The following is a 24745-nucleotide window of genomic DNA, read 5'->3' as shown; positions in this document are numbered from 1 at the left end:
GACGGAGGTCTGTGAGAGGACGACCTGTCCCCGGGAGAAAGAGCAGCTCCGTCTTTTCAAGATTGAGCTCGAGGTGGAGAACAGACATCCGAGCTGATGTCTCTGAGACACGAGGAGACGCTCCACCGGTCTGTGTGTCTGAGGGGAAGCAGAGGGAGAGCTGAGTGTCGTCGGCATAGCAGTGATAGGAGAAGCCGTGAGAGGAGATCACATGACTCTGACCTCACACTGACATCACACTGACATCACACCGGCAGCAGCAGGAGAGGAGGAGAGCCGGTCGGACCGAAACAACCCGCTCCTCCTGCAGTGAGCTCAGACAGGCAGAGCAGAAACCCAAACCTCCGGGTTAGTGATGTGAGGGTCAGACCGGCCGATCCGACACGTCAGCCTCCGTCTCCTTATCCATGTTATCTTCAGTCGACCCTGACCCGCCCCACCCGCGGGTAAACCTGCAGGACCCGTGGGTTTCGGATCGACCCGCATCACTACCTGGGTTGTTTATAGAGAAAGATCTGTAGCCCTGTTCAGTCGTGGAAGTAAAGTAGTAAAATATTACCGATTGTTCCTTTAATCGTTTATTGTTGCTTTAGCCTAAAAGCCGTCTACTCTGCACAGAAAGCATCTCTGTATTTGCAGTGAGCTTTCCATGGTGGTGTGTCCAAAATAACTGCAACACATTCAAGGTGTGAAGCGCCTGGACGGACTGTCACAAGGTTAGAACATCATGACGGTGCGAAATGATGCATTATGGGAGAGGCATGGGGGGGGATTCATGAAGGGAAACTGCAAGCCACAGGTTTATAAATCAGATTTTTTTTTTTTTTGCCGTACGTACGTGACCCTATAGTGTGAATCTACAGTTTTAGAATGAGGAACCTTGTCTGTGGTAGGGCTGGGCCATATGGTTGAAATCAGTGTCATAATCATAAGGATTTTTCTCTATATCAACATATATATCACAATATGGTTCATGTATGCAAAATCACGTTAAATAATCAAATGAATGTTCATCTCATTGAACCGAATGGTAATGTTAGGTGTGATGTCAAACAAAACAGAAATATTCAAATAATATTCCTACCATACCTCATTTTATCAGAGTTTTTAAGTAAAATTTGCTTGTCATTAATTCAGACAGCAGAAATGTGTCACGATATCAAAATATCTTCATATCATCACGATATGATTCCACTGAAAGACGTAAACGATAATATTGAATTATCGCCCAGCCCTAGTCTGTGGTGCGTTTGTTTTCATCTCCTCATTTGTGGTGCGTTTGTTTTCAGGACCTGCTGAGGATTGTGTATGTTGGGGAAAACACCCAGCACCTCCAGGCAGAGGGGGAGCGTGGGGACGGAGCAGGGGCTGATGGGAAGGCAGGGATCAGAGTGCTGGCTGTCAGTCCTGACGGACAGCACCTGGCAGCTGGAGATCGCTGTGGCAACGTGCGGTGAGGAACACACACACACACACACACACACACACACACACACACACACACACACACACACACTCATTGTACATTTACATTCCATTTTAGGCATTTAGCTGATGCTTTTCTACTGAAGGACTTGCACTGAGCACAGCAGCACAATAAGCTCAAACAAACTCAGGAACAAACTTAAACTCAGACTTCTTAATACAGATTGTTACAGACGTTTTTTATGTCATTTTTACCATTTTGTTTTATTTGCACATTTTATTCCTGTCAACCTGTTTTTAGTTGGCTGCCATTTTTACTTAACAGTTTCTATGCCTCTGTGCCGGAGACAGCCGCGGCCAGAGGCATTATGTTTTCATTTTACGTCCGTCCCATTCTCATGAACGCCTTGTCTCAGGAACGCCTGGAGGGAATTTCATTACATCTGGCACAGACCTCCACTTGGACTCAAGGATGAACTGATTAGAACTTGGTGGTCAAAGGTCAAGGTCACTGTGACCTCACAACAGACGTTTTTGGCCATAACTCAAGAATTCATACGCTAATTATGACAAAATTTCACACAAACGTCTAATAGGATAAAATGAAGTGATGACATTTTATATCCAAAAGTTCAAAGGTCAACTTCTCTGTGACATCATAATGTTTTGCTTACCACTGTAGCTGAGAAAACGATCTTGGGTCATTCTACAAAAATGGTGGAAGTGCTGTCACTTACTTTAGCAGACACCAAAATCCTTTAAGTTGATCTAATAATCACATTAATTATATATGTTCAATAAATAAAGACTGTCCTTGCAATGATAAAACAAAGTTTATTATCACAATACAAAACATGTCAGTCCGTCTGTGTCAGGAACATGAATGGTGATATCAGCTCCATGTTATTCTGCTGTCAGGAACATGAATGGTGATATCAGCTCCATGTTATTCTGCTGTCAGGAACATGAATGGTGATATCAGCTCCATGTTATTCTGCTGTCAGGAACATGAATGGTGATATCAGCTCCATGTTATTCTGCTGTCAGGAACATGAATGGTGATATCAGCTCCATGTTATTCTGCTGTAGTAATCACTAATGAGACTCTTGACCATCACAGTTTCACAAGCTCTCCATCCAAATTATATTATTGTCACTTTGTAACGACATTTTTAAGTTGTTGTTTACATTCTAGCAGCCAATGGCATCGCTGGAAAGATTTGAGTCTCAGAAATAAACAGAATTCTGCACAGTCAGACTTTGTTGTCACTGAACTTTTATTGATCACTTCGTATCCTGGTTGTCTTGATCCTGAGCAAAGCAGATCGTCTGTTGATCGTTTTATTGCCTGTAAAGAAATAACCCTGTATCAGTAATATATCACACCAGAGGTGTTTTATTAGCTAGAGACTTGACTTGACTTGGGTTCTGGTGACTTGGGACTTGACTCTGACTTGTACTCTGATGACTTGAAAAGGTTTCTAAAGTCTTGACTTGAGATCTTGTGTTTGTGTAAATGACTCAGATTGAAAGTGATGAGATTTGTTCCAGCAGACGACTGAATTTAAATTCTGTTTTCTGAATTTGTATGGAATGATTGAATTTATTGAAGTTGAAAGTGATTATAGAAATCAAACTCATGATGCTCTTACCAAGTTTTTATCCTATTAAAACCATATTGCATTGAAAAGTCCTAGATATTTAGTTTTCTTTAAGATATTAAATTGATACTGGACTCTTGATTTGTTCTGACTTGACTTGCTGTTCTACATTTAGACTTGACTTGAGTCGGTCTTGTGCCTCAAGACTTGAGACTGACTTGGGACTCGAGTGAACCTGACTTGGTCACACTTGTGTATCTCACACACACACACACTGTAGTAGACTCTGTGTTGTTGTCTGTCTGCAGGATCTTGGGTCTGCAGTTCCTGGATGAGCTGGTGAAGATCGAGGCTCACGACTCGGAGGTGTTGTGTCTGGAGTTTTCCCCCGCAGCCACAGGTAGGAGCAGGAAGTGAGGTCAGAGGTCAGAGGTTAACCTTCCACCGCCACTAGACAGGACTCTAAACTAGGGCTGCACCTAACGATTGTTTTTTTTATCGATTAATCTACCGATTATTTTTTCGATTAGTTGATTAATCTAACGACTAATTTATCGATTATTCTAAAGATTATTTTTTTTTACTCGATTAATATAACAGTTAATTTACCCAAAATAAATATCAAAAACTTGTCTCATTAATATTTCAATATTTTATTCAATCATCTTCTCTTAAAAACAGTCCAACCATAAAATCTCTCCAAAATAAAATTAAAGAGCGCTTGTTCAATTCAAGTAAAAGGAATATAGTGCATTAACCCGGGTGCTCAGGCCTGATGTGGGCGGCCTGTTTTTATATGAAGTCTGTGGGTCAGTGTCAGTGACTCCGCCTCTCCGGCCAGTTTCGGTTTACAGGTGAAAATTCACAAATCGATATCAATCACTGGGGGGGCAAAACAAAACGTCTTTTTCTGACACTTATGGAGTCGTATGTTTTGATAAATCTGTTGCTTCATCAGAGAGAACAGCAGGAAAGAAATAACCGACGCAGCTCCATCTTTTAAAAACATAAACCGTGTTAGAGAGCTGATTCATGTCAGAAACTTTTATTCTGATTCCATACTGTGGAGCAGGTAAACACACATCTTAATGCCATCGTTATATTTAGCGCTCATGTAAACACTTGTGTGGCGATCTTCCTTCGGGATGATTTCATTCAGAATGAAAAAAGTCTCAAGTCTCAGTTGACAGATGTTGGAACACCTTGCAAAATAATAATCTTTATTCATATAGGACTTTTCAAGTGTTATATGAATAGTGCTTTACTTTAAAAAAACTATGTGATAGTTAAACTTGATTTTCAATTGTACTATTATATATTTTTTGCGTTTAGAATAATTTTCAACATTGGCACAAAATGGATCAGTATTTGGTCCTTTCTGTGTGTAATAGAGCTGAACCATTAATCAAAAAAACAAAAACAAATATGAAATTCTGCAATGTCCAAATCTTAGTCTCAGTTTCTTCAGAGAGAGTTTGGTCCAAACTGGTTTTATGAACAAGGAGTTTTAGAATGAAACCTTCATCAGACTCAGTAAATCTGCTCACTCACATCAGTTTTTAACTACATCACTTTTCTTTAAACTATTTTAAAGTTCTAAAAGATTTATGACAAGAAAAATGTGTGATGATATGAATCGCAGCTTTGCGATATTCTGTAAAATAATCGCAATTCGATTTTTTTTGTCAGTGTATTTCAGCTCGAGTCCCAGTCCTTAAAGACGGACATTGATCACATGGCCAACAGGCTCTGACCTGTGTGACCTGAAGGCTGACAGTCTGAGTCTGTTCACTGTGGGACTTCAGACCAGATGCTAAGCTAGCTGCTGCAGCTAACATCCACAGTGTGTGGAGCGTCAGCAGGCCGGAGACTGTACTAATAACAGAATAGATTCATAATAATGAGCTAAACGAATCCTGGCAGCTCACACTGCTGCCAGTGACTCACAACAGCAAGAAGATCAGACAGCCGATTGGCTGAAAACACTTCCTCCACGATCGGCGTGAATAGCGCTGATGCAGTTTGAGTTTTGAGCCGCTCGGTATTTAGCGGGATGCGTTTCAGGTTTGAAGCTGCTCGCCTCGGCCAGCAGAGATCGTCTGATCCACGTCTTCGACCTGGAGAAGAGCTACAGCCTGCAGCAGACCGTGAACGACCACTCCGCCTCCATCACCGCCGTCAAGTTCACCGGTACGACCGAGTCAACCGTCCGTCTGCAGAGGAGTCAGCTAGCTGCACACACAGCTGCCACAGAAACCACTAGTGAAAAACTCATGTATCAGAACCATTACATTGGCCAAGTACATTTACACATGGAACATCGCTTAGTGGAACATAGCTTAGTGTACATTGTTACAAGACAGAGAAGAATAAGACGAAATAAAACCAATTAAAACAATGATATAGATGAAGATCTATGGAGATCAATGGAGACTGAACAGTCCTACCTGTGTTGTATAGACAGACTGAACAGTCCTACCTGTGTTGTATAGACAGACTGAACAGCCCTACCTGTGCTGTATAGACAGACTGAACAGTCCTACCTGTGTTGTATAGACAGACTGAACAGCCCTACCTGTGCTGTATAGACAGACTGAACAGTCCTACCTGTGTTGTATAGACAGACTGAACAGTCCTACCTGTGTTGTATAGACAGACTGAACAGTCCTACCTGTGCTGCAGGTGAGAGTCCGGAGGTGCGCATGGTGAGCTGTGGAGCCGATAAGAGCATCTACTTCCGCACAGCTGAGCAGGTCAGTCCGCAGCAGGCCTGAACGATCTTGTTGGATATTGCGATGGCGATATATGTGATAAATTCAAATATTAAGGCATACTATTTCAATGCGTCTCTGATTGCATGTGCTGAAAGTATGGACCCCAACAATGAATATTGTTTGCTGTGTAATGAAATCCATTTCCAGCATTAGTGCAAACTGCAAACTTTATTTGTGAAAAAAAAACACCTAAAGGCCAAAACCTAAACCGTGCGTAAAGGCTACTGGCTAAAATAGACGTACCTACAGAGAAATGTCGCCGGTTGCCAGTCTCCAGAGTTCCTACGCAGGTCTGGAAAGTCTGGAAAAGTATTAAAAATGAATTTGATCATTTCCAGGTCTTGAATAGTTTGGGAATTTGAAAAAATGTCTGGAAAAGTATGGAAAATGTTGTGGTTCAGGTCCGATACACACATAATTCTAGCTTTTATGTTGTTTTATACCATGGTCTGGTTGAATACTCGATTCTGATTGGCTGCAGGGTGTCCATTAATTCCTGATAATGGACACCTACTAAGTAGTTCCAGTCAAACTGTCTGTTCACTGTTCTAAATTAATGCGCTGGCTACGTAGCATCAGCCTGTATCTAAATGAGTAACCATAGCAACAGCCTCATCTTCTGAACGCCACAGGATGGCGACTGTAACACACAAGCTACAGGAAGTACACTGCCCCTCTGAACTGATACTTTGCATCACATACGGTGAGCGATCATCTCACATCCCATTCGCTGTTCAACTCTCTGCTTCAGGCTGCAGCTGACAGACACACGACCCATCTCATTTGTTCAGGAAAATCTTGATATTGATTTGGGGACAGTGACATGGCTGATAGCTAGCTAGTCTTGTTGTTAAACATACTGTCAAATTATATTTACTGTTTGTTATTGACTTTGAATGTTGCAGCATAACGTTAGCTTTCTGGCTCCTAGCTGAGCCAAAGGGTTCTATGAGCTGAGCGGACTAGAAATATCTCCTGCTGCCAAGTCCTATCTAAGGTTCGTCCTATTTACTGGAGCAGTGAACAACGTTTCCGTTGCATAAGAACCTTATGGGACGGAAATGATTGTTCCAGGTATTAGTCAAACCCTCAGGTGTTGCCAGGGAAACTGAGCAGGGAAACTGTTCATTATCAGGAATTAATGGACACCCTGCAGCCAATCAGAATCGAGTATTCACCCAGACCATGGTATAATTCCTGATAATGGACACCTCGTCAGGCATTATCCCTTACTGGAGCCACTTTGAGTCCACAGTTTTTCCACAGTTGATGTGAAGAATAATGTTCAGATAGAGGGACGCTCTTATTACCCAGCCGCTGTCAGCTGCATTATATCAAATACCCACCAAAATCAAATCCGGTCAAGAACATAGGGTCTGGGAAAAATATGGAGTTTTAAAATGGAAAGCGTGTAGGAACCCTGCCAATCATCTCACATATTCTGATATTTGTCTCTGTGAAGAACAATCTTCATCTATACAGTGATATGACCTAGTTAGCAGGGGCAAGATGTCTATCTGCATAAATCATATTGAACACCAGACAAAATCTTCAAAACAAATCAAGGTCTGGAAAAAGTCTGGAATTTTTGAATTGAAAATGTGTAGGAACCCTGAGTCTCACTTTGCCAGATCTTTCTCCAGCTGAAGGTCACATGTCCCACAATGACAAGTGAAGAGGCAGGTAGCAGGTTTACTAGTTGAAAACTTTTACTCGCTCGCTCCATCGATTCCGCCATTACCAGAATTGTTTTCAGGGAGGGAGGGGGAGAGCGCCGCTTTGAAACGAGGGAGGAGACGAGCTAGATTTAAAAAGGAAAATCTTCGATTCAGATCGAGTTTGACAACAAGCTTTAGAGAAGAGGTGAAACCAGCAACTCGGCTGCTGCTGTGTGGCTGTTTGTTTACATCATCACGTCTCAGGGAGTCTCCACGCAGCAGCTGGCCGGTGCAAGCTCTCGCTCTGCATGTCCTATGCACGCAACTCGTGCCACTGTAGACTTGCAGGCGATATATATTGATAGATAGAATATTGCTTTAACTAGTCTAAAGTCGCTGAAAACCGCAGCCTGACATGTTGTTGTTTAAATATCCACTTTAGGGGGGAAAAAAGGAAAAACAAAATCACTTTGTGTATGTTCTGGTCTCCCATGATTCCGTGTGTGTGTGTGTGTGTGTGTGTGTGTGTGTGTGTGTGTGTGTGTGTCGTCCCTGGTCCAGACGGCGGAGGGTCTGACGTTCTCCAGGAGTCACCACGTGGTGGAGAAGACCACTCTGTACGACATGGACCTGGACGCCTCGCGGACGCACGCCGCCATCGCCTGCCAGGACCGCAACATCAGGTGGAAGAAACCTCTGGAAGTTAAACCTAATGATGTCACTTTTTAAAGGATAGAAGGGAACTGAAGTGCTTGCTTGACAGACTGAGGATTTTAAACATATTGAATGATGAAGAACTTCAGGTGATGCTTGTTGCCGGTGGTAACGGAGCTGTCGTCGGCAGGGTTTACAACGTGGGCAGCGGGAAGCTGAAGAAGTGTTTCAAAGGCTCGTCCAGCGACGACGGAGCGCTGCTGAAGGTAGGCAGGCCCGCCGCACTTTCAATATCAAAAGAATAATCTATTGATTATTCTTTTGATATTCGATTAATCATTTAGTCTATAAAATGTCACAAATAACGACAAATGTCCATCTCAGTTCCCAGACTCCATAGTGAGTCTTCAGATTTCTTCCTTAAAATACATTTAATAATGAGATGAAACGGAGAAAAGCAGCAAATCTTCACATTTGTGAAGCTGTAACCAGCAAATATTTGGTGTTTTTACTTGATAAATAACTAAAACTATTCATTGATTATCAAAATTATAATTGATCAATTTTCTGTTCATTGAGTAATCGATTAATTGACTAATGGTTTCAGTGCTAGAATGTAGATCCAGTGTTCCTGCTGGGTTAGGCTGAACCCTGGGAGTCCATAGGGGTCAAATTAGGGCTGGGCGATATAGTTGAAATCAATATCATGATAATCATAAGGATTTTTCTCTATCAATATATATCACGATATGGTTCATGTATGCAAAATCACGTTAAATAATCAAATTAATGTTCATCTCATTGAACCGAATGGTGATGTTAGGTGTGATGTCAAACAAAACAGAAATATTCAAATAATATTCCTACCATACCTCATTTTATCAGAGTTTTTAAGTAAAATTTGCTTGTCATCATCAGTTCAGACAGCAGAAATGTGTCACGATATTAAAATATCTTCATATCATCACGATATGATTCCACTGAAAGACGATAAACGATAATATTGAATTATGGCCCAGCCCTAGGTCAGATTGTATGTAGAACAGCTTTAGCACTGTGAAACCCGGCTGAGCCTCAGGGTCCGGGCTGGAGGCGGTGTGCTGACCTGTCGGTTTGCTGCAGGTTCAGATGGATCCGTCCGGGACGTTCCTCGCCACCAGCTGCTCCGATAAGAACATCACTGTCTTTGACTACGAGTCAGGAGAGTGCGTCGCCTCCCTGTTCGGACACTCTGGTAAATACTTCGTCTCATCGCTGCATTCAGTGTAGAGCTGCATATGTTGTGATCTCAATATAACTTAAGATGTGTGTTTGCTTTTCAATGTTTCATTTTATTTTATTGTATTTTTTTTTAGCACTACTGAAAATAAAGCTTGGGATACTAATCCTTGGTGTGTAGTCCAGGGAGTCTCCTCAGTAACTTGTTTAGGAAGACACAGTATCTGAAACTCTGATCCCCCTGAGAATATATTAAAGCCTTTTGTGATTAATTTTGTTGTCCTACTTGGGAAGTTTTTTGCTTTTAGTCTTTGGAATCCATTCAGCATCCATAGATGCAGAACACTTCTTTCAGAAGCCCCTAACCCTAAGTTATTCAGGGTTTGGATATTTGCATTTAGACTTAGGTGGCCAGGAAAACCCTTCAGCTGGAGTGGTTAAGGGTTTAATAGTCAGGTAAAACCCTTTCCTTGACTCCAGAGGTTTAATTGCTTCCTCTGTTGTCTTTATTTCCATAGAGATTGTCACCTGTATGAGATTCAGTCAAGACTGCAGACACCTCATCACCGTATCAGGAGACAGGTAAACACATCAGACAGGTAAACCTCAGTCTTCACCTCATCAGACAGGTAAACCTAAAGGTGTTTGGGCCGTGCATGTCTTCATGCGATTCTGCGTACGCCGACTATGACCATATTTGGATTAAGGTAAACAGAAAATGCTGTGTACATGGCAATTTCTTATTCAGACTGTTGTCGTAAAGATTATTACCTGCTGTCCAGGTAAACTTACTTACTACCAGGAAGCAGCCCAGGGATTTTCTAACTGTTTTGTCTAAATCAACGCATGAATGTAATGTTTTGTTCAGTGATTCTCTTCGTTACGACCTGAGCAGCTGCTGGCTGCACTCATACTTCAGAAACATGGCTGTTCTAAGCTGAGCGTGTTCTAAGCTGAGGATGCTGATATTTTCTCAGGATAGAACCACAGATGTCTGCTCAGTTTTAAACTCGATAATTTAAACAAACCTTTCTGCGTTTTGTTTCGTTGATCTCTAGCTGTGTGTTTGTGTGGCGTCTGGACTCCCAGATGACCAACACCATGAGGAAGAGGCTGGTCCGCAGGAGGCCGACGGCCGTAGCCCAGACCTCCACCAGCAGACCGCACAACATCAGGTACACTGTAGGAGATAAGACCATACTTTGTCTGTTGGTGCAGATATTTGTTCTGCATTTGATGCCATGTCAGTTAAAAAACATCATTCCACATAGACAAACAACTTTCATCCACAGTCATGCTCATGCACAAAAAGCATATTTCAATATTGCACACTCCCTAATAGCAGTCTTATACAAGGTCCTTCTCAATTATCACCAGCCTTAGTCACCTCATGTACTCTTATCACCTCAGGTACACTACATCACCTCGGTTACTCTACATCACCTCAAGTACTCTATATCACCTCAGGTACTCTATATCACCTCAGGTACTCTACATCACCTCAAGTACTCTATATCACCTCAGGTACTCTATATCACCTCAGGTACTCTATATCACCTCAAGTACTCTATATCACCTCAGGTACTCTATATCACCTCAGGTATACTACATCACCTCAGGTACTCTATATCACCTCAAGTACTCTATATCACCTCAAGTACTCTATATCACCTCAGGTACACTACATCACCTCAGGTACTCTATATCACCTCAAGTACTCTATATCACCTCAGGTATACTACATCACCTCAGGTACTCTATATCACCTCAAGTACTCTATATCACCTCAAGTACTCTATATCACCTCAGGTACTCTATATCACCTCAGGTACTCTATATCACCTCAGGTACTCTATATCACCTCAGGTACTCTATATCACCTCAAGTACTCTATATCACCTCAGGTACTCTACATCACCTCAGGTACACTGCATCACCTCAGGTACTCTACATCACCTCAGGTACACTGCATCACCTCAGGTACACTGCATCACCTCAGGTACACTGCATCACCTCAGGTACACTATATCACCTTATCTCACTGAGCTATCTCACTAGCTTTGTGAAACCTGCAGACTGAGTACCAGCGTCTCCTTTGTTGGTTTGTAGGAGGGAGACATTCATCGCTGTTCCTTCCACCCAGCTTCCTCAGATGGAGGAAGAGGAGGAGGAAGAGTTGGACCCCAAGACTCCTGCCAGATTGGACTCCACTCATGGTGAGGATGAAGGCTCCACCACAGCCACAGCACTATCTCCACGAGTAGATCGATACAGAACAGAAGGTAAAATAACAGAATTTAGCCTTGTTTCCCTCTAAAACAAAGAGAATAGTAGCTCTGATCTTTAGCTTTAAAGCTCTGTCAGCAGCTCCTCTGGTCAGAACTCACAATGTCACTCTGTAGATTTTACTGCTGTTGCTCTTTTAATGAGATCAGACAACAAACCAGCATGTGCTTACTGATCAGTAAACTCTCCTGACACTGTAGGCTGCTGGGATCAAACTGTTTGTCCTTAGAAACACTCGGGGAGTTTTTCTACACCTGTAGTTTGTTTGCTTTGTTCCGAATCGGCGACTAATTTGTTACAGTGTTGCAGTTCACCCTTGGTTCGGTTTCTTTTCACACAGCAATATTTCTAAGCGGACCAAGATTTGTAAACAAACGCCATGCGTGATCAAACTGGTCCCTCATTGGTCAGAATTTTCATGCCAGAATTCTGTACTTCTGGAAAAAAACAAAACAAAACACAGGAAAGCAATGGAGCATAGGCTTGTGCCCCAGCAGCAGGACAGGTTTTTGTCCTTGCTGTTATTCTCTGGTTTGTATACCAGTGTTTACTGCATGAGCAGAATATTCAGTTTGAATGTGAATCAAGGCTCGTCTGGAAAACAATAGCTCTGTTCGAAACCGTTCCCTATTACAGAAATAGTGCACTATATAGTGTATCCGCCATTTTCAGCTAGTGTCCGAATTCTCAACGGTTAATTTGATTCACTAGATAGTCCACTATAAGATACCCACAATGCACTACAAATTGTAGTGAACAGACAGTGTACCCTACAATTTCTCCTGTATACCACAATGCAATGTGATCGTGTCTTACCGAAGAAGAAGCAGCAGCTAGCATGTTAGCTAATAGAAACTGGTCTGTTTACCGGTTGACAGCGTTGGCAAATCAACAAAAGACGTATCAGACTCCTCAGTCGAGTTTCCTCCGTTTGGAACCAAGAGCAAAACTGCAGGAATCATCGTTACAGGTCAGCTGACTACTTTATCCACCAATACAGGACAGGAGGTGATATGAAAGCTTCTGCTAGTCATTAGCTCACAAGCTTGTTTACCAAACCAAAACAGCTTGCTGCCATTAAGTATTGGAATTTAGAATTTCAACAATTATTTGTAATTTAATGTTCAAAACTTGAATCAATACGACCTGAGTCCATTTCAACCTGCTGTCATGATGCTTGGTTTGTTTAGGTGAGGCTGGAACTCACACCGATATCCAGCGCAACGATATTTACTGTAGTGTCCAATGTAGTGTCATTGCCCATATAGTGCACTATATGATAAACACTACATGGGGAATAGTGAGTGAGGGAATGAGTGAACCATTCCGAACGCAGCTCATGTGTTGCTGTATTTGATTCGACAAAGACGCTCCGTTTCCAGACTCCTCTGTAGAAGGCGCGCTCTAATGAGCGCCTACAGTGACATTCACCCACCAGTTTCTACTCAGAAACCGCATCAGGTAAGCCATCATACGTAGCCAGTTCGGTCCTTTGGTCGAATTGCATTCTCACTACCAAGGAACCACCAGAGTTGGTTTGGAAGCGGACTGAGACCGGCCTCTCAAGACGGTCTCAGTCCATCTGTCAGCACACTGCCTCAGAGTCTGTTCAGTCTCTCATGTTACGTTGTTTGGTTTGAGATTGGAAAGGCAAACTGCAACACTAAGGGCAATTAAAAGTGAATGTTTTACCACAAAAAAGTGATCACATAGAGCCTTAATGTCTGTATTGTGATAAAGAGTAAAACAAACCAGAACAGGGACAGATGTGGAACCAGAACTGAAATGTTCAGCTGCCTTGAATCCACTGACCGGTCTGTTGTGTTTCTGCTGCAGACTTCCCTCCGGACCCCCAGCTCCTCCAGACCAACGGAAAACTCCCCATGTGGTTCCGCAAACTGGTGAGCCCCCCCCCCACACGCACACACACACACACACACACACACACACACACACACACCTCAACCATAGGCTACAGTATATAATGTGTAATAGTCATTTAACATCAGCGTGTGTATGTTGTGTGTTCAGCAGGGTCAAGGTGGAGGTTCCTCTGCGGTCCAGCCAGCTGCTGAGCCCGAGCCCCGCCCACCACGAGGTCGATGGGCGGAGCAATCCGACCCCCTCACCATCTGCTCCCACTTCTCCCCCAGCCCCACCAAGGAGCAGGAGCAGGAGCAGGAGGAAGAGGAGGAGGAAGACCTGCACTTCCACCCTCAGAGCCTGGACAGCCTGCTGGGGGAAGAGGAGGAGGAAGAGGTGGAGGAAGAGGAGGAGAAGGTAATTAACATGCAGAGGATTGACCAGTGGGTGGGGTTTAGTGGGGTGAGGGTCATACAACAGCTGTAGTCAAACACAAAGCTACTGGAAACCATCTGGGAGTGCTAGTCAAGCTGTCATGTCAGTATTGAGGCAGTAGGTGGTGCTGTTGGACCTGAGTGAGGCGCTGAGCTGCACACAGCTGCTTTCAGCTGGAGGCTTTGATCCAAAGCTGCACATGTGGAAATTTCACCTGGAAGTAACTGCTGCTTTTTCAGTACGGTCTGAAAAGCTTTTTCCATTTCAGCTTGATGTCTGAAGTGTCTCGTGGATTTAGAGAAGGAAAGTGAATTGATTCTACATCAGTTTGTTTGATAGGGCTTTTATGGTTACAGTTCTTGTAGCGATGTGCATATTGTACATCGGAAGTTCTTGTTAAAATGGTTGCTGAACGTAGGTTTGAATTATGTTGAAATACTCTGTTGGAGGTCAGCTTATTCTTTTATTTAAGCCTGATTGAGCTGTAGCAGCTAGCCAAGTTAGCCGGCCTGACAGCCAGTCACAGGCTACACACCAAATAAGTTGATGGGCAGCCAGGGGAGAAAGCTACCCAACTAGAGCTGCAACGATTAATCGATTAGTTGTCAACTATTAAATTAATCGTCAACTATTTTGATAATCAAGTAATCGGTTTGAGTCATTTTTTAAGAAAAATAAGTCAAAATTCTCTGATTCCAGCTTCTTAAATGTGAATATTTTCTGGTTTCTTTCCTCCTCTATGACAGTAAACTGAATATCTTTGGGTTGTGGACAAAACAAGACATTTGAGGACGTCATCTTGGGCTTTGGGAAACACTGATCCACATTTTACACCATTTTCTGACATTTTATAGATCAAACTAATCGATTAATTGAGAAAATAATCGACAGATTAATCGACAATGAAAATAATCGTTAGTTGTAGCCCTATACCCAACCGTATGTGTGAACTGATTACACTCCTCTACAGCTGGATGCTGCATTCACAAAAGTTAATCAGTCAGATATAAACCTAAATATTTTCCAGTCCGTTCAGCCAAGACCTTTCACAGGATTTCTGAAAGTTGTGTAAAGTGTTTCCTTGAGACACAGTTAAGAGACATAACTTCAGTGTCAATAATACATCTTAAGTTATTCATGATGGTTGGCTTGTGTGCAGAGGATAAATTTAGTGTTTGTATGAAGTTCATGTAATTTCACAGTGGAACATAGCTAGGCAGTGAGACGAGTCCATAAGCTCTGCTGTGTGCTTCAGTGTACAGATACTGTTGGCTTTTGGCAATCTGTTTTTTCTTTTTACCGCTGCTTCATCCCTATAAGTTAATATTGTTGACATACTAAGTTTTACTTTGAAAGACTCCATCATATTAAGGTTTCCTTTTGTTTGAGATAAAGCTGTTATAACTTTGTTTTGCTTTAACCGCAACAACAAATTGAATAAAAAAAAAACCTGTCTATGATGATATCAGTGCAGCTAGTGAAAAACAATACTGAATTTTTCACCCATACGCTCTAAGATGGTGAGCTTGTAACTAGCACTGTGCTGCATTTCTCTGGTTAACCTCCAACCCTGCAGTGTGCTTTACAGTGTAGCATCTTACAGTCTTTGAAAAACATTCTGCCTTTAACAAACGGGACACAAATACAGATTTAAAAAAAAGAGAGAGAACAATCATCACCAATTTGAAGGTTTGTGTGTAGTAAAGTTGTGTAGCTTCAGCTGTGTGCTACTGGTTGGACTCTGAGAATAATGTTGCAGCAGCAGACGTTAAAAGCTTTGTATCCCTGAGGTCCAGCTGTTAGCCCGAGGCCCGACACTGAAACCTGACATATGGATTTTATAATGGATGTTGTGGACTGGACTGCACTGGGCCTCATCACACTTTCAGCTCTCTCTCCTCAGTACTGCAGAGGCAAGGCTGCTGCTGTTTAAACCACATCAGACCATCATGTCTGGCCAGTTAGTCCAGTTAGACCAGAGCCATATATAGACAGTTAGTCCAGTTAGACCAGAGCCATATATAGACAGTCCAGTTAGACCAGAGTCATATATAGACGGTTAGTCCAGTTAGACCAGAGCCATATATAGACAGAGTTAGTCCAGTTAGACCAGAGCCATATATAGACAGAGGTAGTCCAGTCAGACCAGAGCCATATATAGACAGTTAGTCCAGTTAGACCAGAGCCATATATAGACAGTCCAGTTAGACCAGAGCCATATATAAACAGTTAGTCCAGTTAGACCAGAGCCATATATAGACAGTCCAGTTAGACCAGAGCCATATATAGACAGAGGTAGTCCAGTTAGACCAGAGCCATATACAGAGTTAGACCAGAGCCATATATAGACAGAGTTAGTCCAGTTAGACCAGAGCCATATATAGACAGAGTTAGTCCAGGTTTTAGAGTGTCTTCTGTAAAACTTGGTGTTGGCTGTAAATATGGAACAGCGTCGTCCATGACATCACCATGGGCATAACATGGACAGCAGGATCACAGTATATGACTCTGTCTGAACCTTGGGTCAGATTAGACTGAGATGTTCCTCTGGTTGACCGTGTGACTCTGTTTGATGTGAAGGTGCAGCAGGTTCCAGATGACGAGAAGTTTTCTGCTCTCAGCTCCATCCTGTACCCCGCCAACAGCACCGCGGCTGAGGGGTGAGTGGAGATTGGATAGAAAATGTTATATATATGTGTGTGTGTGTGTGTGTGGATTGTTTGAGCTCCAAAGACCAGTTTTTACCACAGTGCTGTTGACACCATGGACTTAAAAGAATTAAATTCAGGTCAATCAATGAGACTCCACTCCTCTATACCTGTCCACTATCACACTACATCACTCCTCTATATCTTTACACACTAAAGGGCTCATCCTTCCCAGGTGCCTGAACTTTTTCAAGAGTCTCCTCATTATGGCGGAGCAGCGGCTCCACCCTGCGGGGGAACCTCATCTGAGCCGCTTTTATCCACGATCTCCTTCGGTGAGGGTCCAACAAAGATCCACTGATGCATCGAAGAGCTTTGCTTTGTGGCTCAGCTCTGTCTGTGCCGCCACAATGTGATACAACACTCGCATTACCACAGCCACCCAACCGGCGGTCAATAAGACCTGAGAGACCTGAACTGCTCCGCTTCAGGCAGCCGGGGCAGGTCTCCTTCTTCCGTTGGAGAACCATAGTGTCCGACTGAAGGTGCTGAGTCTCATCCCAGGCCGCTCCAGTGCACATGATGATCAAAGTCTGAAGTCAAAAGGACGACATCATCTGCAAACCGCAGTGATGCCGCCCTAATGTCACCTAACAGGGAGGGGGACAAGGTTGATCCTTGTCGGAGTCCAGTGGCCATCTTGAAGCAGCTTGACTTGATGCCAACAACACAAACCAGCTGCCAGTCTGAACAGGGACTGAGCGGCTCACAGCAGACCCGGCTCCCCGTACTGCCACGGCGCCTCCTACAGGAAACCTCAGGGAACACGGCCGTTCGCCTTTTCAAAATCCACCAGGGCCGGAAAAACAATTAGTTCACAGAATCGATTGTGGGAATTCGTTGATGTGGATTTTTATCAGACACATAGCATTATTTTTAAAATCTTCAGGCTGTATGCATGAAAGATGCATCTTAACAGTCTGTGTGCAGTGCTGGAAGGCAGCACTAGGTGGCAGCACTAGCTGAAATAATAAACATACAGCAGAGAGGCAAAGAAGACCATTCCCACATGGAAGGTGTCTGACAATACAACCGAACCTACGAGACATTTACAAAACATTTCAAAACTAGAAGTGTGAGAATATTTGAAATGTAAACTGAAAAGGGCCCCAGAATTGAACCTTGTGGAATGCCCATTCTGTTTCAGTTTGGACAGATGACTGGGTTTATTCTGACACACTGCTCTCTGCATTCAAGATAAGATCTAAACCAAGTTAATGCATCATTTGAGAAATGCAATTTTTTTAGTGTTTATTTAAGAGAATTTCATGGTTCACTGTATCAAATCCTTTTTTCAAGTCCAAAATTACTGCTCCCACTACACTGCCTTCATCTAATGAATGTTTTATAGTGTCAGAAAGGTAACAGTTTGCCAACTCTGTTGAACACCTTGGTCTACACCCAAACTGGGTTTCAGGATTCAATACAATCACAATACGATGTGATCAATAGTTCAGTGACAACAAAGTCTGACTGTGCAGAATTCTGTTTATTTCTGAGACTCAGATCTTTCCAGCGATGCCATTGGCTGCTAGAATGTAAACAACAATTTAAAAATGTCGTTACAAAGTGACAATAATATAATTTGGATGGAGAGCTTGTGAAACTGTGATGGTCAAGAGTCTCATTAGTGATTACTACAGCAGAATAACATGGAGCTGATATCACCATTCATGTTCCTGACAGCAGAATAACATGGAGCTGATATCACCATTCATGTTCCTGACAGCAGAATAACATGGAGCTGATATCACCATTCATGTGAATTCATGAATGGTGATATCAGCTCCATTTTTGGCTGGACCGCAGCAGTGGGGCCAGCCCTGTAAACGCGACTGACCGACTGACTGAGTTACACCATTGGTCGGCCGTGGCACATGGCACAGCCATACACGGTCCAGCCATATATTAGGTTTTGACCTAGTCTTGTTAGATATAGATATGGTGTATTGAGATATATTGCTGCTGCTGAGGTGTGTGTGTGTGTGTGTGTGTGTGTGTGTGTATTTGCAGGGATTTTGATGTGCAGGCCCCGGCTGACGCCCAGCGCACGGCTCCTCCACTGCAGGGTCAGGACGGGGGTCAGGACGGGGGTCAGGACGGGGGTCAGGACGGGGGTCAGGACGGGGGTCAGGACGGAGGTCAGGACGGGGGTCAGGACGGGGGTCAGGACGGGGGTCAGGACGGGGGTCAGGGGGCGGAGCCAGCCTGGCCGACAGAGCTGAGCCCAGACTCGGCCTGCTGTGAAGGATCTGCTGGCAGCCTGGAGCCGACTCCGGACGGTGAGACGGACTCAGTGATGAAAACTGATCTGTGATCAGCCATGTTTCTACTGAACAACTTTATTTTGACTTTACTATTTTACTGCAACAGTGAACATTAAGCAATAAACTGTAATAATTAATGTTTCCTCCTCCTCTCCTCTTCCTTCTTGTATCCTCATCCCTCTCTTCTCACCTCCTCTCTCCTCTCCTCTCCTCTCCTCTCCTCTCCTCCTCCTCCTCCTCCTCCTCCTCCTCCTCCTCTCCAGATACAGACTCTCTGAGTCAGAGCAGCTCCATGGGAAGTTCTGGGATGGAAGAGGAGGAGGAAGGAGACGCTCTGAGGAATCACTTTGAGACTCTGGCTGACAGCCTGGCTGCTGGTAGGAGGAGGAATGAGAGAGAGAGAGAGAGAGAGAGATGGAGAGATGGAGAGATGGACGATATGAATTTTTACCAAAACTGACACTGGCCGTCTCTCAGCACCTAAGCTGTTGGTTAGACTCGGGGAGTAATGTAAAATGTAAAATTGCACTGCTGTCCCGCCAAAATATCATGATATACGATATTATTGTGGACGGGGCAATCAGCTTTTTTTATTATCATTATTATTATTATTTTAATTACTTCATTCATTATCATTAATAGCATGGCATGAGCTGATTGTGGAAAAGGGAACACACTTAAAATAAAATGTGCACAACTTATTATTTTTTTTATACTACCCTACCACTAGCACATATAGGTTTAGAAGTGTAAAAGTTTGCACAATAGTATAGCAGTAGGCTAATAACAATAATAATAGTGATAAACTTTAATTATATAGCGTTTATCTAAACTGTTACAATGTGCTTTTCCAGACTAATAAGATCAGTAAACAGAATGAAAGAGCTCATAGAAGAAGAAAGCAGACATGAGTAAAGGAGAAGAAAACATGATCAGGAAAACAGAATCGTTCAGATGAATGAACTGGAAGTGAGAGATGAAAACACGATGCGTTTCATTATGAGACTGAAAATGTGAGTTTGTTTGCACTGTCCCTTTACAGCCCGACTGTTTTTGCCCTTTGACCTTTCAGAGAAGTTTGAGACGGACCTGCAGACGCTGCAGCCGCCGGAGGACAGACACTTCCTGAACCCACGACTCAGCATCTCCACACGATTCCTGTCTCGCTTCCAGGACCGCATCCGGTCTGTAGAGAGAGAGACAGAGAGAGAGAGAGAGAGAGAGAGAGAGAGAGAGAGACAGGGAGACAGTTTTGCTGATCAGTTCAATCTGGAGAGATCGTCACACCAGACTCCATTCAGAACCTGTCTGTCTGTCAGAGGACCTGTCTGTCTGTCTGTCAGAGGACCTGTCTGTCTGTCTGTCTGTCTGTCTGTCTGTCTGTCAGAGGACCTGTCTGTCTGTCTATCAGAGGACCTGTCTGTCTGTCTGTCAGAGGACCTGTCTGTCTGTCAGAGGACCTGTCTGTCTGTTTGTCTGTCTGTCTGTCAGAGGACCTGTCTGCCTGTCTGTCTGTCTGTCAGAGGACCTGTCTGTCTGTCTGTCTGTCAGAGGACCTGTCTGCCTGTCTGTCTGTCTGTCAGAGGACCTGTCTGTCTGTCTATCAGAGGACCTGTCTGCCTGTCTGTCTGTCTGTCTGTCTGTCTGTCTGTCAGAGGACCTGTCTGTCTGTCTGTCTGTCAGAGGACCTGTCTGTCTGTCTGTCAGACAGACAGACAGACAGACAGGTCTCCTCTGACAGTCAGAGGACCTGTCTGCCTGTCTGTCTGTCTGTCAGAGGACCTGTCTGCCTGTCTGTCTGTCTGTCTGGCTGTCTGTCAGAGGACCTGTCTGTCTGTCAGAGGACCTGTCTGTCTGTCAGAGGACCTGTCTGTCTGTCTGTCTGTCTGTCAGAGGACCTGTCTGTCTGTCTGTCTGTCTGTCTGTCTGTCTGTCTGTCAGAGGACCTGTCTGTCTGTCTGTCTGTCAGAGGACCTGTCTGTCTGTCTGTCTGTCTGTCTGTCTGTCTGTCAGAGGACCTGTCTGTCTGTCTCTCAGGTGTTTGAATGGACTCTGGTGAGACTCTTTCCACAGGATAGAAATGGAACAGCGTTCTGTCTCAACTGTTTTATATTTTTCTTCTTCTCTTCTTTGTGTTGATGAACTCTGTGAGGCTGTGACCTTTGACCTGGAGGGGTTCAGGTGTTAGCGGGTCTGAGTTGTCGTCGTCTAATTGGTTCATTCCTGTTGTTTTTTTAGGGCGTGGCCAAGCCAAGCCCCGCCCCCTGCCTCCCTCCCTCCCCGGATCTCAGAGGAGAGCAGCGTCAACACACCGGTACTCCACACAGACCTCAGACCTGTTCACAAAATACTTGGATGGTGTTTCAACTACCGATCATTTTCATTATCAATTAATCTAGTGATTATTTTTTAGATTAATCTTTTAAAATAAAAATGTCAAAAATAATGACAGATGTCCGTCTCAGTTCAGAGTCCAAAGTGATTCTTCAGGTTTCTCCTCAGTCTGAGCAGCAGACAGAAACACAAAGGATTCAATAAAGAGATGAAAAGCAGCAAATCTGAGAAGCTGGAACCAGGAAATATTTCATATTTTTACTGATAAATGACTAAAACAACTAATTGATTATCAGAATTATAATAATCATTTTCTGGGGATTCACTAATCGATTCATCGACGAATGATTTCAGCTCTACTTGATTCTTTGTAAAATATAGCAGCCAAATTCCCCAGAATAAACCCCTGATGGAGATGAAACTCTGATATCATGTTTTAGTGTTAGCCGTCTGTCCTGGAGCTCCAAACAAGACCCTGAAAGTCTGTGAAAAGTCCTTGGATTTGACGTCCAAGTCACCAGGGTCCCTACGCAGGTCTGGAAAGTCTGGAAAAGTATTAAAAATGAATTTGGAACCTGGAATCATTTCCAGGTCTTGAACAATAATAATGATAATAATAATAATAGACTTTATTTATAGAGCACATTTTTTAACACAAGTTACAAAGTGCTTTACAAGATTAAAACAAATTACAATAAAAATGAAATGAGAGTGAAAGAGAAACCACACAATTTAAAAGAGCACAGTAACAGAGGATTTACAAAGGAAAGGCTAAAAATCTATATTATAAACAGCTATGTAATCAAGAGAGATTTAAAAGATAAGTGAATAGTTTGGGAATTTGAAAAAATGTCTGGAAAAGTATGGAAAATGTTGCGGTTCAGGTCCGATACACACATCATTCTAGCTTTCATGTTGTTGTAGAGCCACTTTGAGTCCACAGTTTGTGTTGATGTGCAGAATAATGTTCAGATAGAGGGACGCTCTTATCACCCAGCCGCTGTCAGCTGCATTATATCAAATACCCACCAAAATCAAATCCGGTCAAGAACATAGGGTCTGGGAAAACTATGGAATTTAAAAATGGAAACCGTGTAGGAACCCTGCCAATCATCTCACATATTCTGATATTTGTCTCTGTGAAGAACAATCTTCATCTATACAGTGATATGACCTAGTTAGCAGGGGCAAGATGTCTGTCTGTGTAAATCATATTGAACACCAGACAAAATCTACAAAACAAATCAAGGTCTGGAAGAAGTCTGGAATTTTTTAGTTGAAAATGTTTAGGAACTAGAGCTGCAACTAACGATTATTTTCATTGTCGATTAATCTGTCAATTATTTTCTCGATTAATCGATTAGTTTGATCTATAAAATGTCAGAAAATGGTGAAAAATGTGGATCAGTGTTTCCCAAAGCCCAAGATGACGTCCTCAAATGTCTTGTTTTGTCCACAACCCAAAGATATTCAGTTTACTGTCATAGAGGAGGAAAGAAACCAGAAAATATTCACATTTAAGAAGCTGGAATCAGAGAATTTTGACTTATTTTTCTTAAAAAATTACTCAAAACGATTAATCGATTATCAAAATAGTTGACGATTAATTTAATAGTTGACAACTAATCGATTAATCGTTGCAGCTCTAGATTAATCGGCAATGAAAATAATCGTTAGTTGCAGCCCTAGAGGCTGGTGCAGACAGGCAGACAGACAGACAGGCAGACAGACAGGCAGACAGGCAGGCAGACAGGCAGGCAGGCAGACAGACAGACAGACAGACAGACAGACAGGCAGACAGACAGACAGGCAGACAGACAGACAGACAGACAGACAGAAAATGTCAGAGACAAAGAAGACAAGAAAGAAGACAGTCTTCCTCCTTGTCTCTCCTCAGGTGGAGTGTGAGCCGGGCGGTGAGGCTGCAGAGTCCGGTCAGGATCACACCGGCAGCCGTGAGTCACTCTGCTTAATTTATTCAATTTACCTGCTTGATGATGTCATGCGCAGATTATTGATGCAGATTATTTATAGTTTTAGTTCAGTTTGTTGTTTTCTGTCTCGTCGTCTTTATTTCAGTTCCTGACAATTTTTACCGCCTGGTTTTCATCTTAGTTTTAGTTTTCGATAATAAACCTGCAGCATAGAGACAGAGGAGTGTGTGTTCAGAGTGTGTGTTCAGTGTGTGTGTGTTCAGTGTGTGTGTGTTCAGTGTGTGTGTGTTCAGTGTGTGTGTGTTCAGTGTGTGTGTTCAGAGTGTGTGTGCACAGTGTGTGTGTTCAAAGTGTGTGTGTTCAGAGTGTGTGTGTTCAAAGTGTGTGTGTTCAGAGTGTGTGTGCACAGTGTGTGTGTTCAGAGTGTGTGTTCAGAGTGTGTGTTCAGAGTGTGTGTGTTCAGAGTGTGTGTGTTCAGAGTGTGTGTGTTCAAAGTGTGTGTGTTCAGAGTGTGTGTGCACAGTGTGTGTGTTCAGAGTGTGTGTTCAGAGTGTGTGTTCAGAGTGTGTGTGTTCAGAGTGTGTGTGTGTTCAGAGTGTGTGTGTGTTCAGTGTGTGTGTGTGTGTTCAGTGTGTGTGTGTGTTCAGAGTGTGTGTGTGTGTGTGTGCCACAGTGAGGCGACACCCATCGGTGCCCTGCAGGAGAGCCTCCTGCCTGCCTTCCCATCAGCCCCTGCAGCAGCCCAGATCGTCACGCAGGCGAAACACTCTAGTGGTAGTCCAGAGCCTGGGAGGTGTGTGTGTGTGTGTGTGTGTGTGTGTGTGTGTGTGTGTACACACATCAGGGTGATTTGGGATTCTCTACTGTGAAGGATACAGTCGGTGTGTGAGCTGGGGTTCTAACCTGCGGGAGACGTCACGGGTCGTAACACCCACTGCTGCACCTTCACCTGCTGGAACATCAGCCTGTTCTGTCTTCTGTTCCAGAACATTCTGCATCCATTTAGAACAAAACCACAACCTGAAGTTCAGCGTTCAGTATCTCTAAATCTACATGTTAACCCAAAGCTGCAATAAGAGACATTTTCTGACCAGTAGAGGGCGACGGAAACAGCAACACATTTGTAAATAACACACAGCAAAGCCTCTGCACTACGGAGGCCTACTGAGGACAAACACTGCAAAGCAGCGTGCATAAATGCTAACAGCTAAGCTAACCGTACCTGCTGAGAAGTGTCACCGGTTACCAGTCTCACTTTGTTTAACAAGTTCACTGGTTTAACAAGTTCACTGGTTTAACTCTCTAGTTTACTTGCTCCCTTCATCGATTCCTCCATTATGAGGAAATGGAGAGACTGTGGATCGGCACTGGCATCATTTTGTCAGGCGGCACAGCGCTGATCTAATTTAGACAGAAGCTGGGGATGATGCATGTGACACTGAGCGTGCTCAGAACTGCAGTTACAGCTCAAAACAAGGAGACGTATTTGTTTCTTGGTGCGGATGCTGCCTCGTTCTGGAACGGAGCTCTTCATGTGACTCTGCTTCTGTGTGAGTGTCTGACCTCCTCTGTGTTTTGCTCTAATGGA

At 43.4% G+C, this 24745-nt stretch overlaps 1 protein-coding gene across 1 annotated transcript in view; it reads left to right on the top strand.

Annotated features, from left to right (window-relative positions):
- Positions 1-24745, top strand: part of wdr62 (WD repeat domain 62) — a 49519-nt gene that overhangs the window by 19507 nt on the left and 5267 nt on the right. Inside the window, exons 11-31 of the mRNA XM_071538097.1 lie at positions 1290-1453; positions 3335-3426; positions 5091-5216; positions 5709-5779; positions 8020-8141; positions 8303-8378; positions 9235-9346; positions 9849-9912; positions 10389-10505; positions 11440-11590; positions 13096-13098; positions 13473-13517; positions 13648-13896; positions 16495-16574; positions 16798-16974; positions 18636-18904; positions 19153-19266; positions 19962-20073; positions 21128-21203; positions 23121-23178; positions 23807-23950. Coding sequence (XP_071394198.1) covers positions 1290-1453; positions 3335-3426; positions 5091-5216; positions 5709-5779; positions 8020-8141; positions 8303-8378; positions 9235-9346; positions 9849-9912; positions 10389-10505; positions 11440-11590; positions 13096-13098; positions 13473-13517; positions 13648-13896; positions 16495-16574; positions 16798-16974; positions 18636-18904; positions 19153-19266; positions 19962-20073; positions 21128-21203; positions 23121-23178; positions 23807-23950 — 2422 coding nt within the window. The remainder of the gene's footprint in view (positions 1-1289; positions 1454-3334; positions 3427-5090; positions 5217-5708; positions 5780-8019; positions 8142-8302; positions 8379-9234; positions 9347-9848; positions 9913-10388; positions 10506-11439; positions 11591-13095; positions 13099-13472; positions 13518-13647; positions 13897-16494; positions 16575-16797; positions 16975-18635; positions 18905-19152; positions 19267-19961; positions 20074-21127; positions 21204-23120; positions 23179-23806; positions 23951-24745) is intronic.

The sequence above is a fragment of the Centroberyx affinis genome, unplaced genomic scaffold (genome assembly GCF_046629955.1).
Source record: "Centroberyx affinis isolate AG114_WGS23_722 - 3 ecotype Tasmania unplaced genomic scaffold, CSIRO-AGI_Caff_v1 ptg003207l_1, whole genome shotgun sequence".
Classification (NCBI taxonomy): Eukaryota; Metazoa; Chordata; class Actinopteri; order Beryciformes; family Berycidae; genus Centroberyx; species Centroberyx affinis.
The sequence above is the reverse complement of the archived record's forward strand: the minus strand, read 5'-3'. Positions and strand labels throughout refer to the sequence as shown.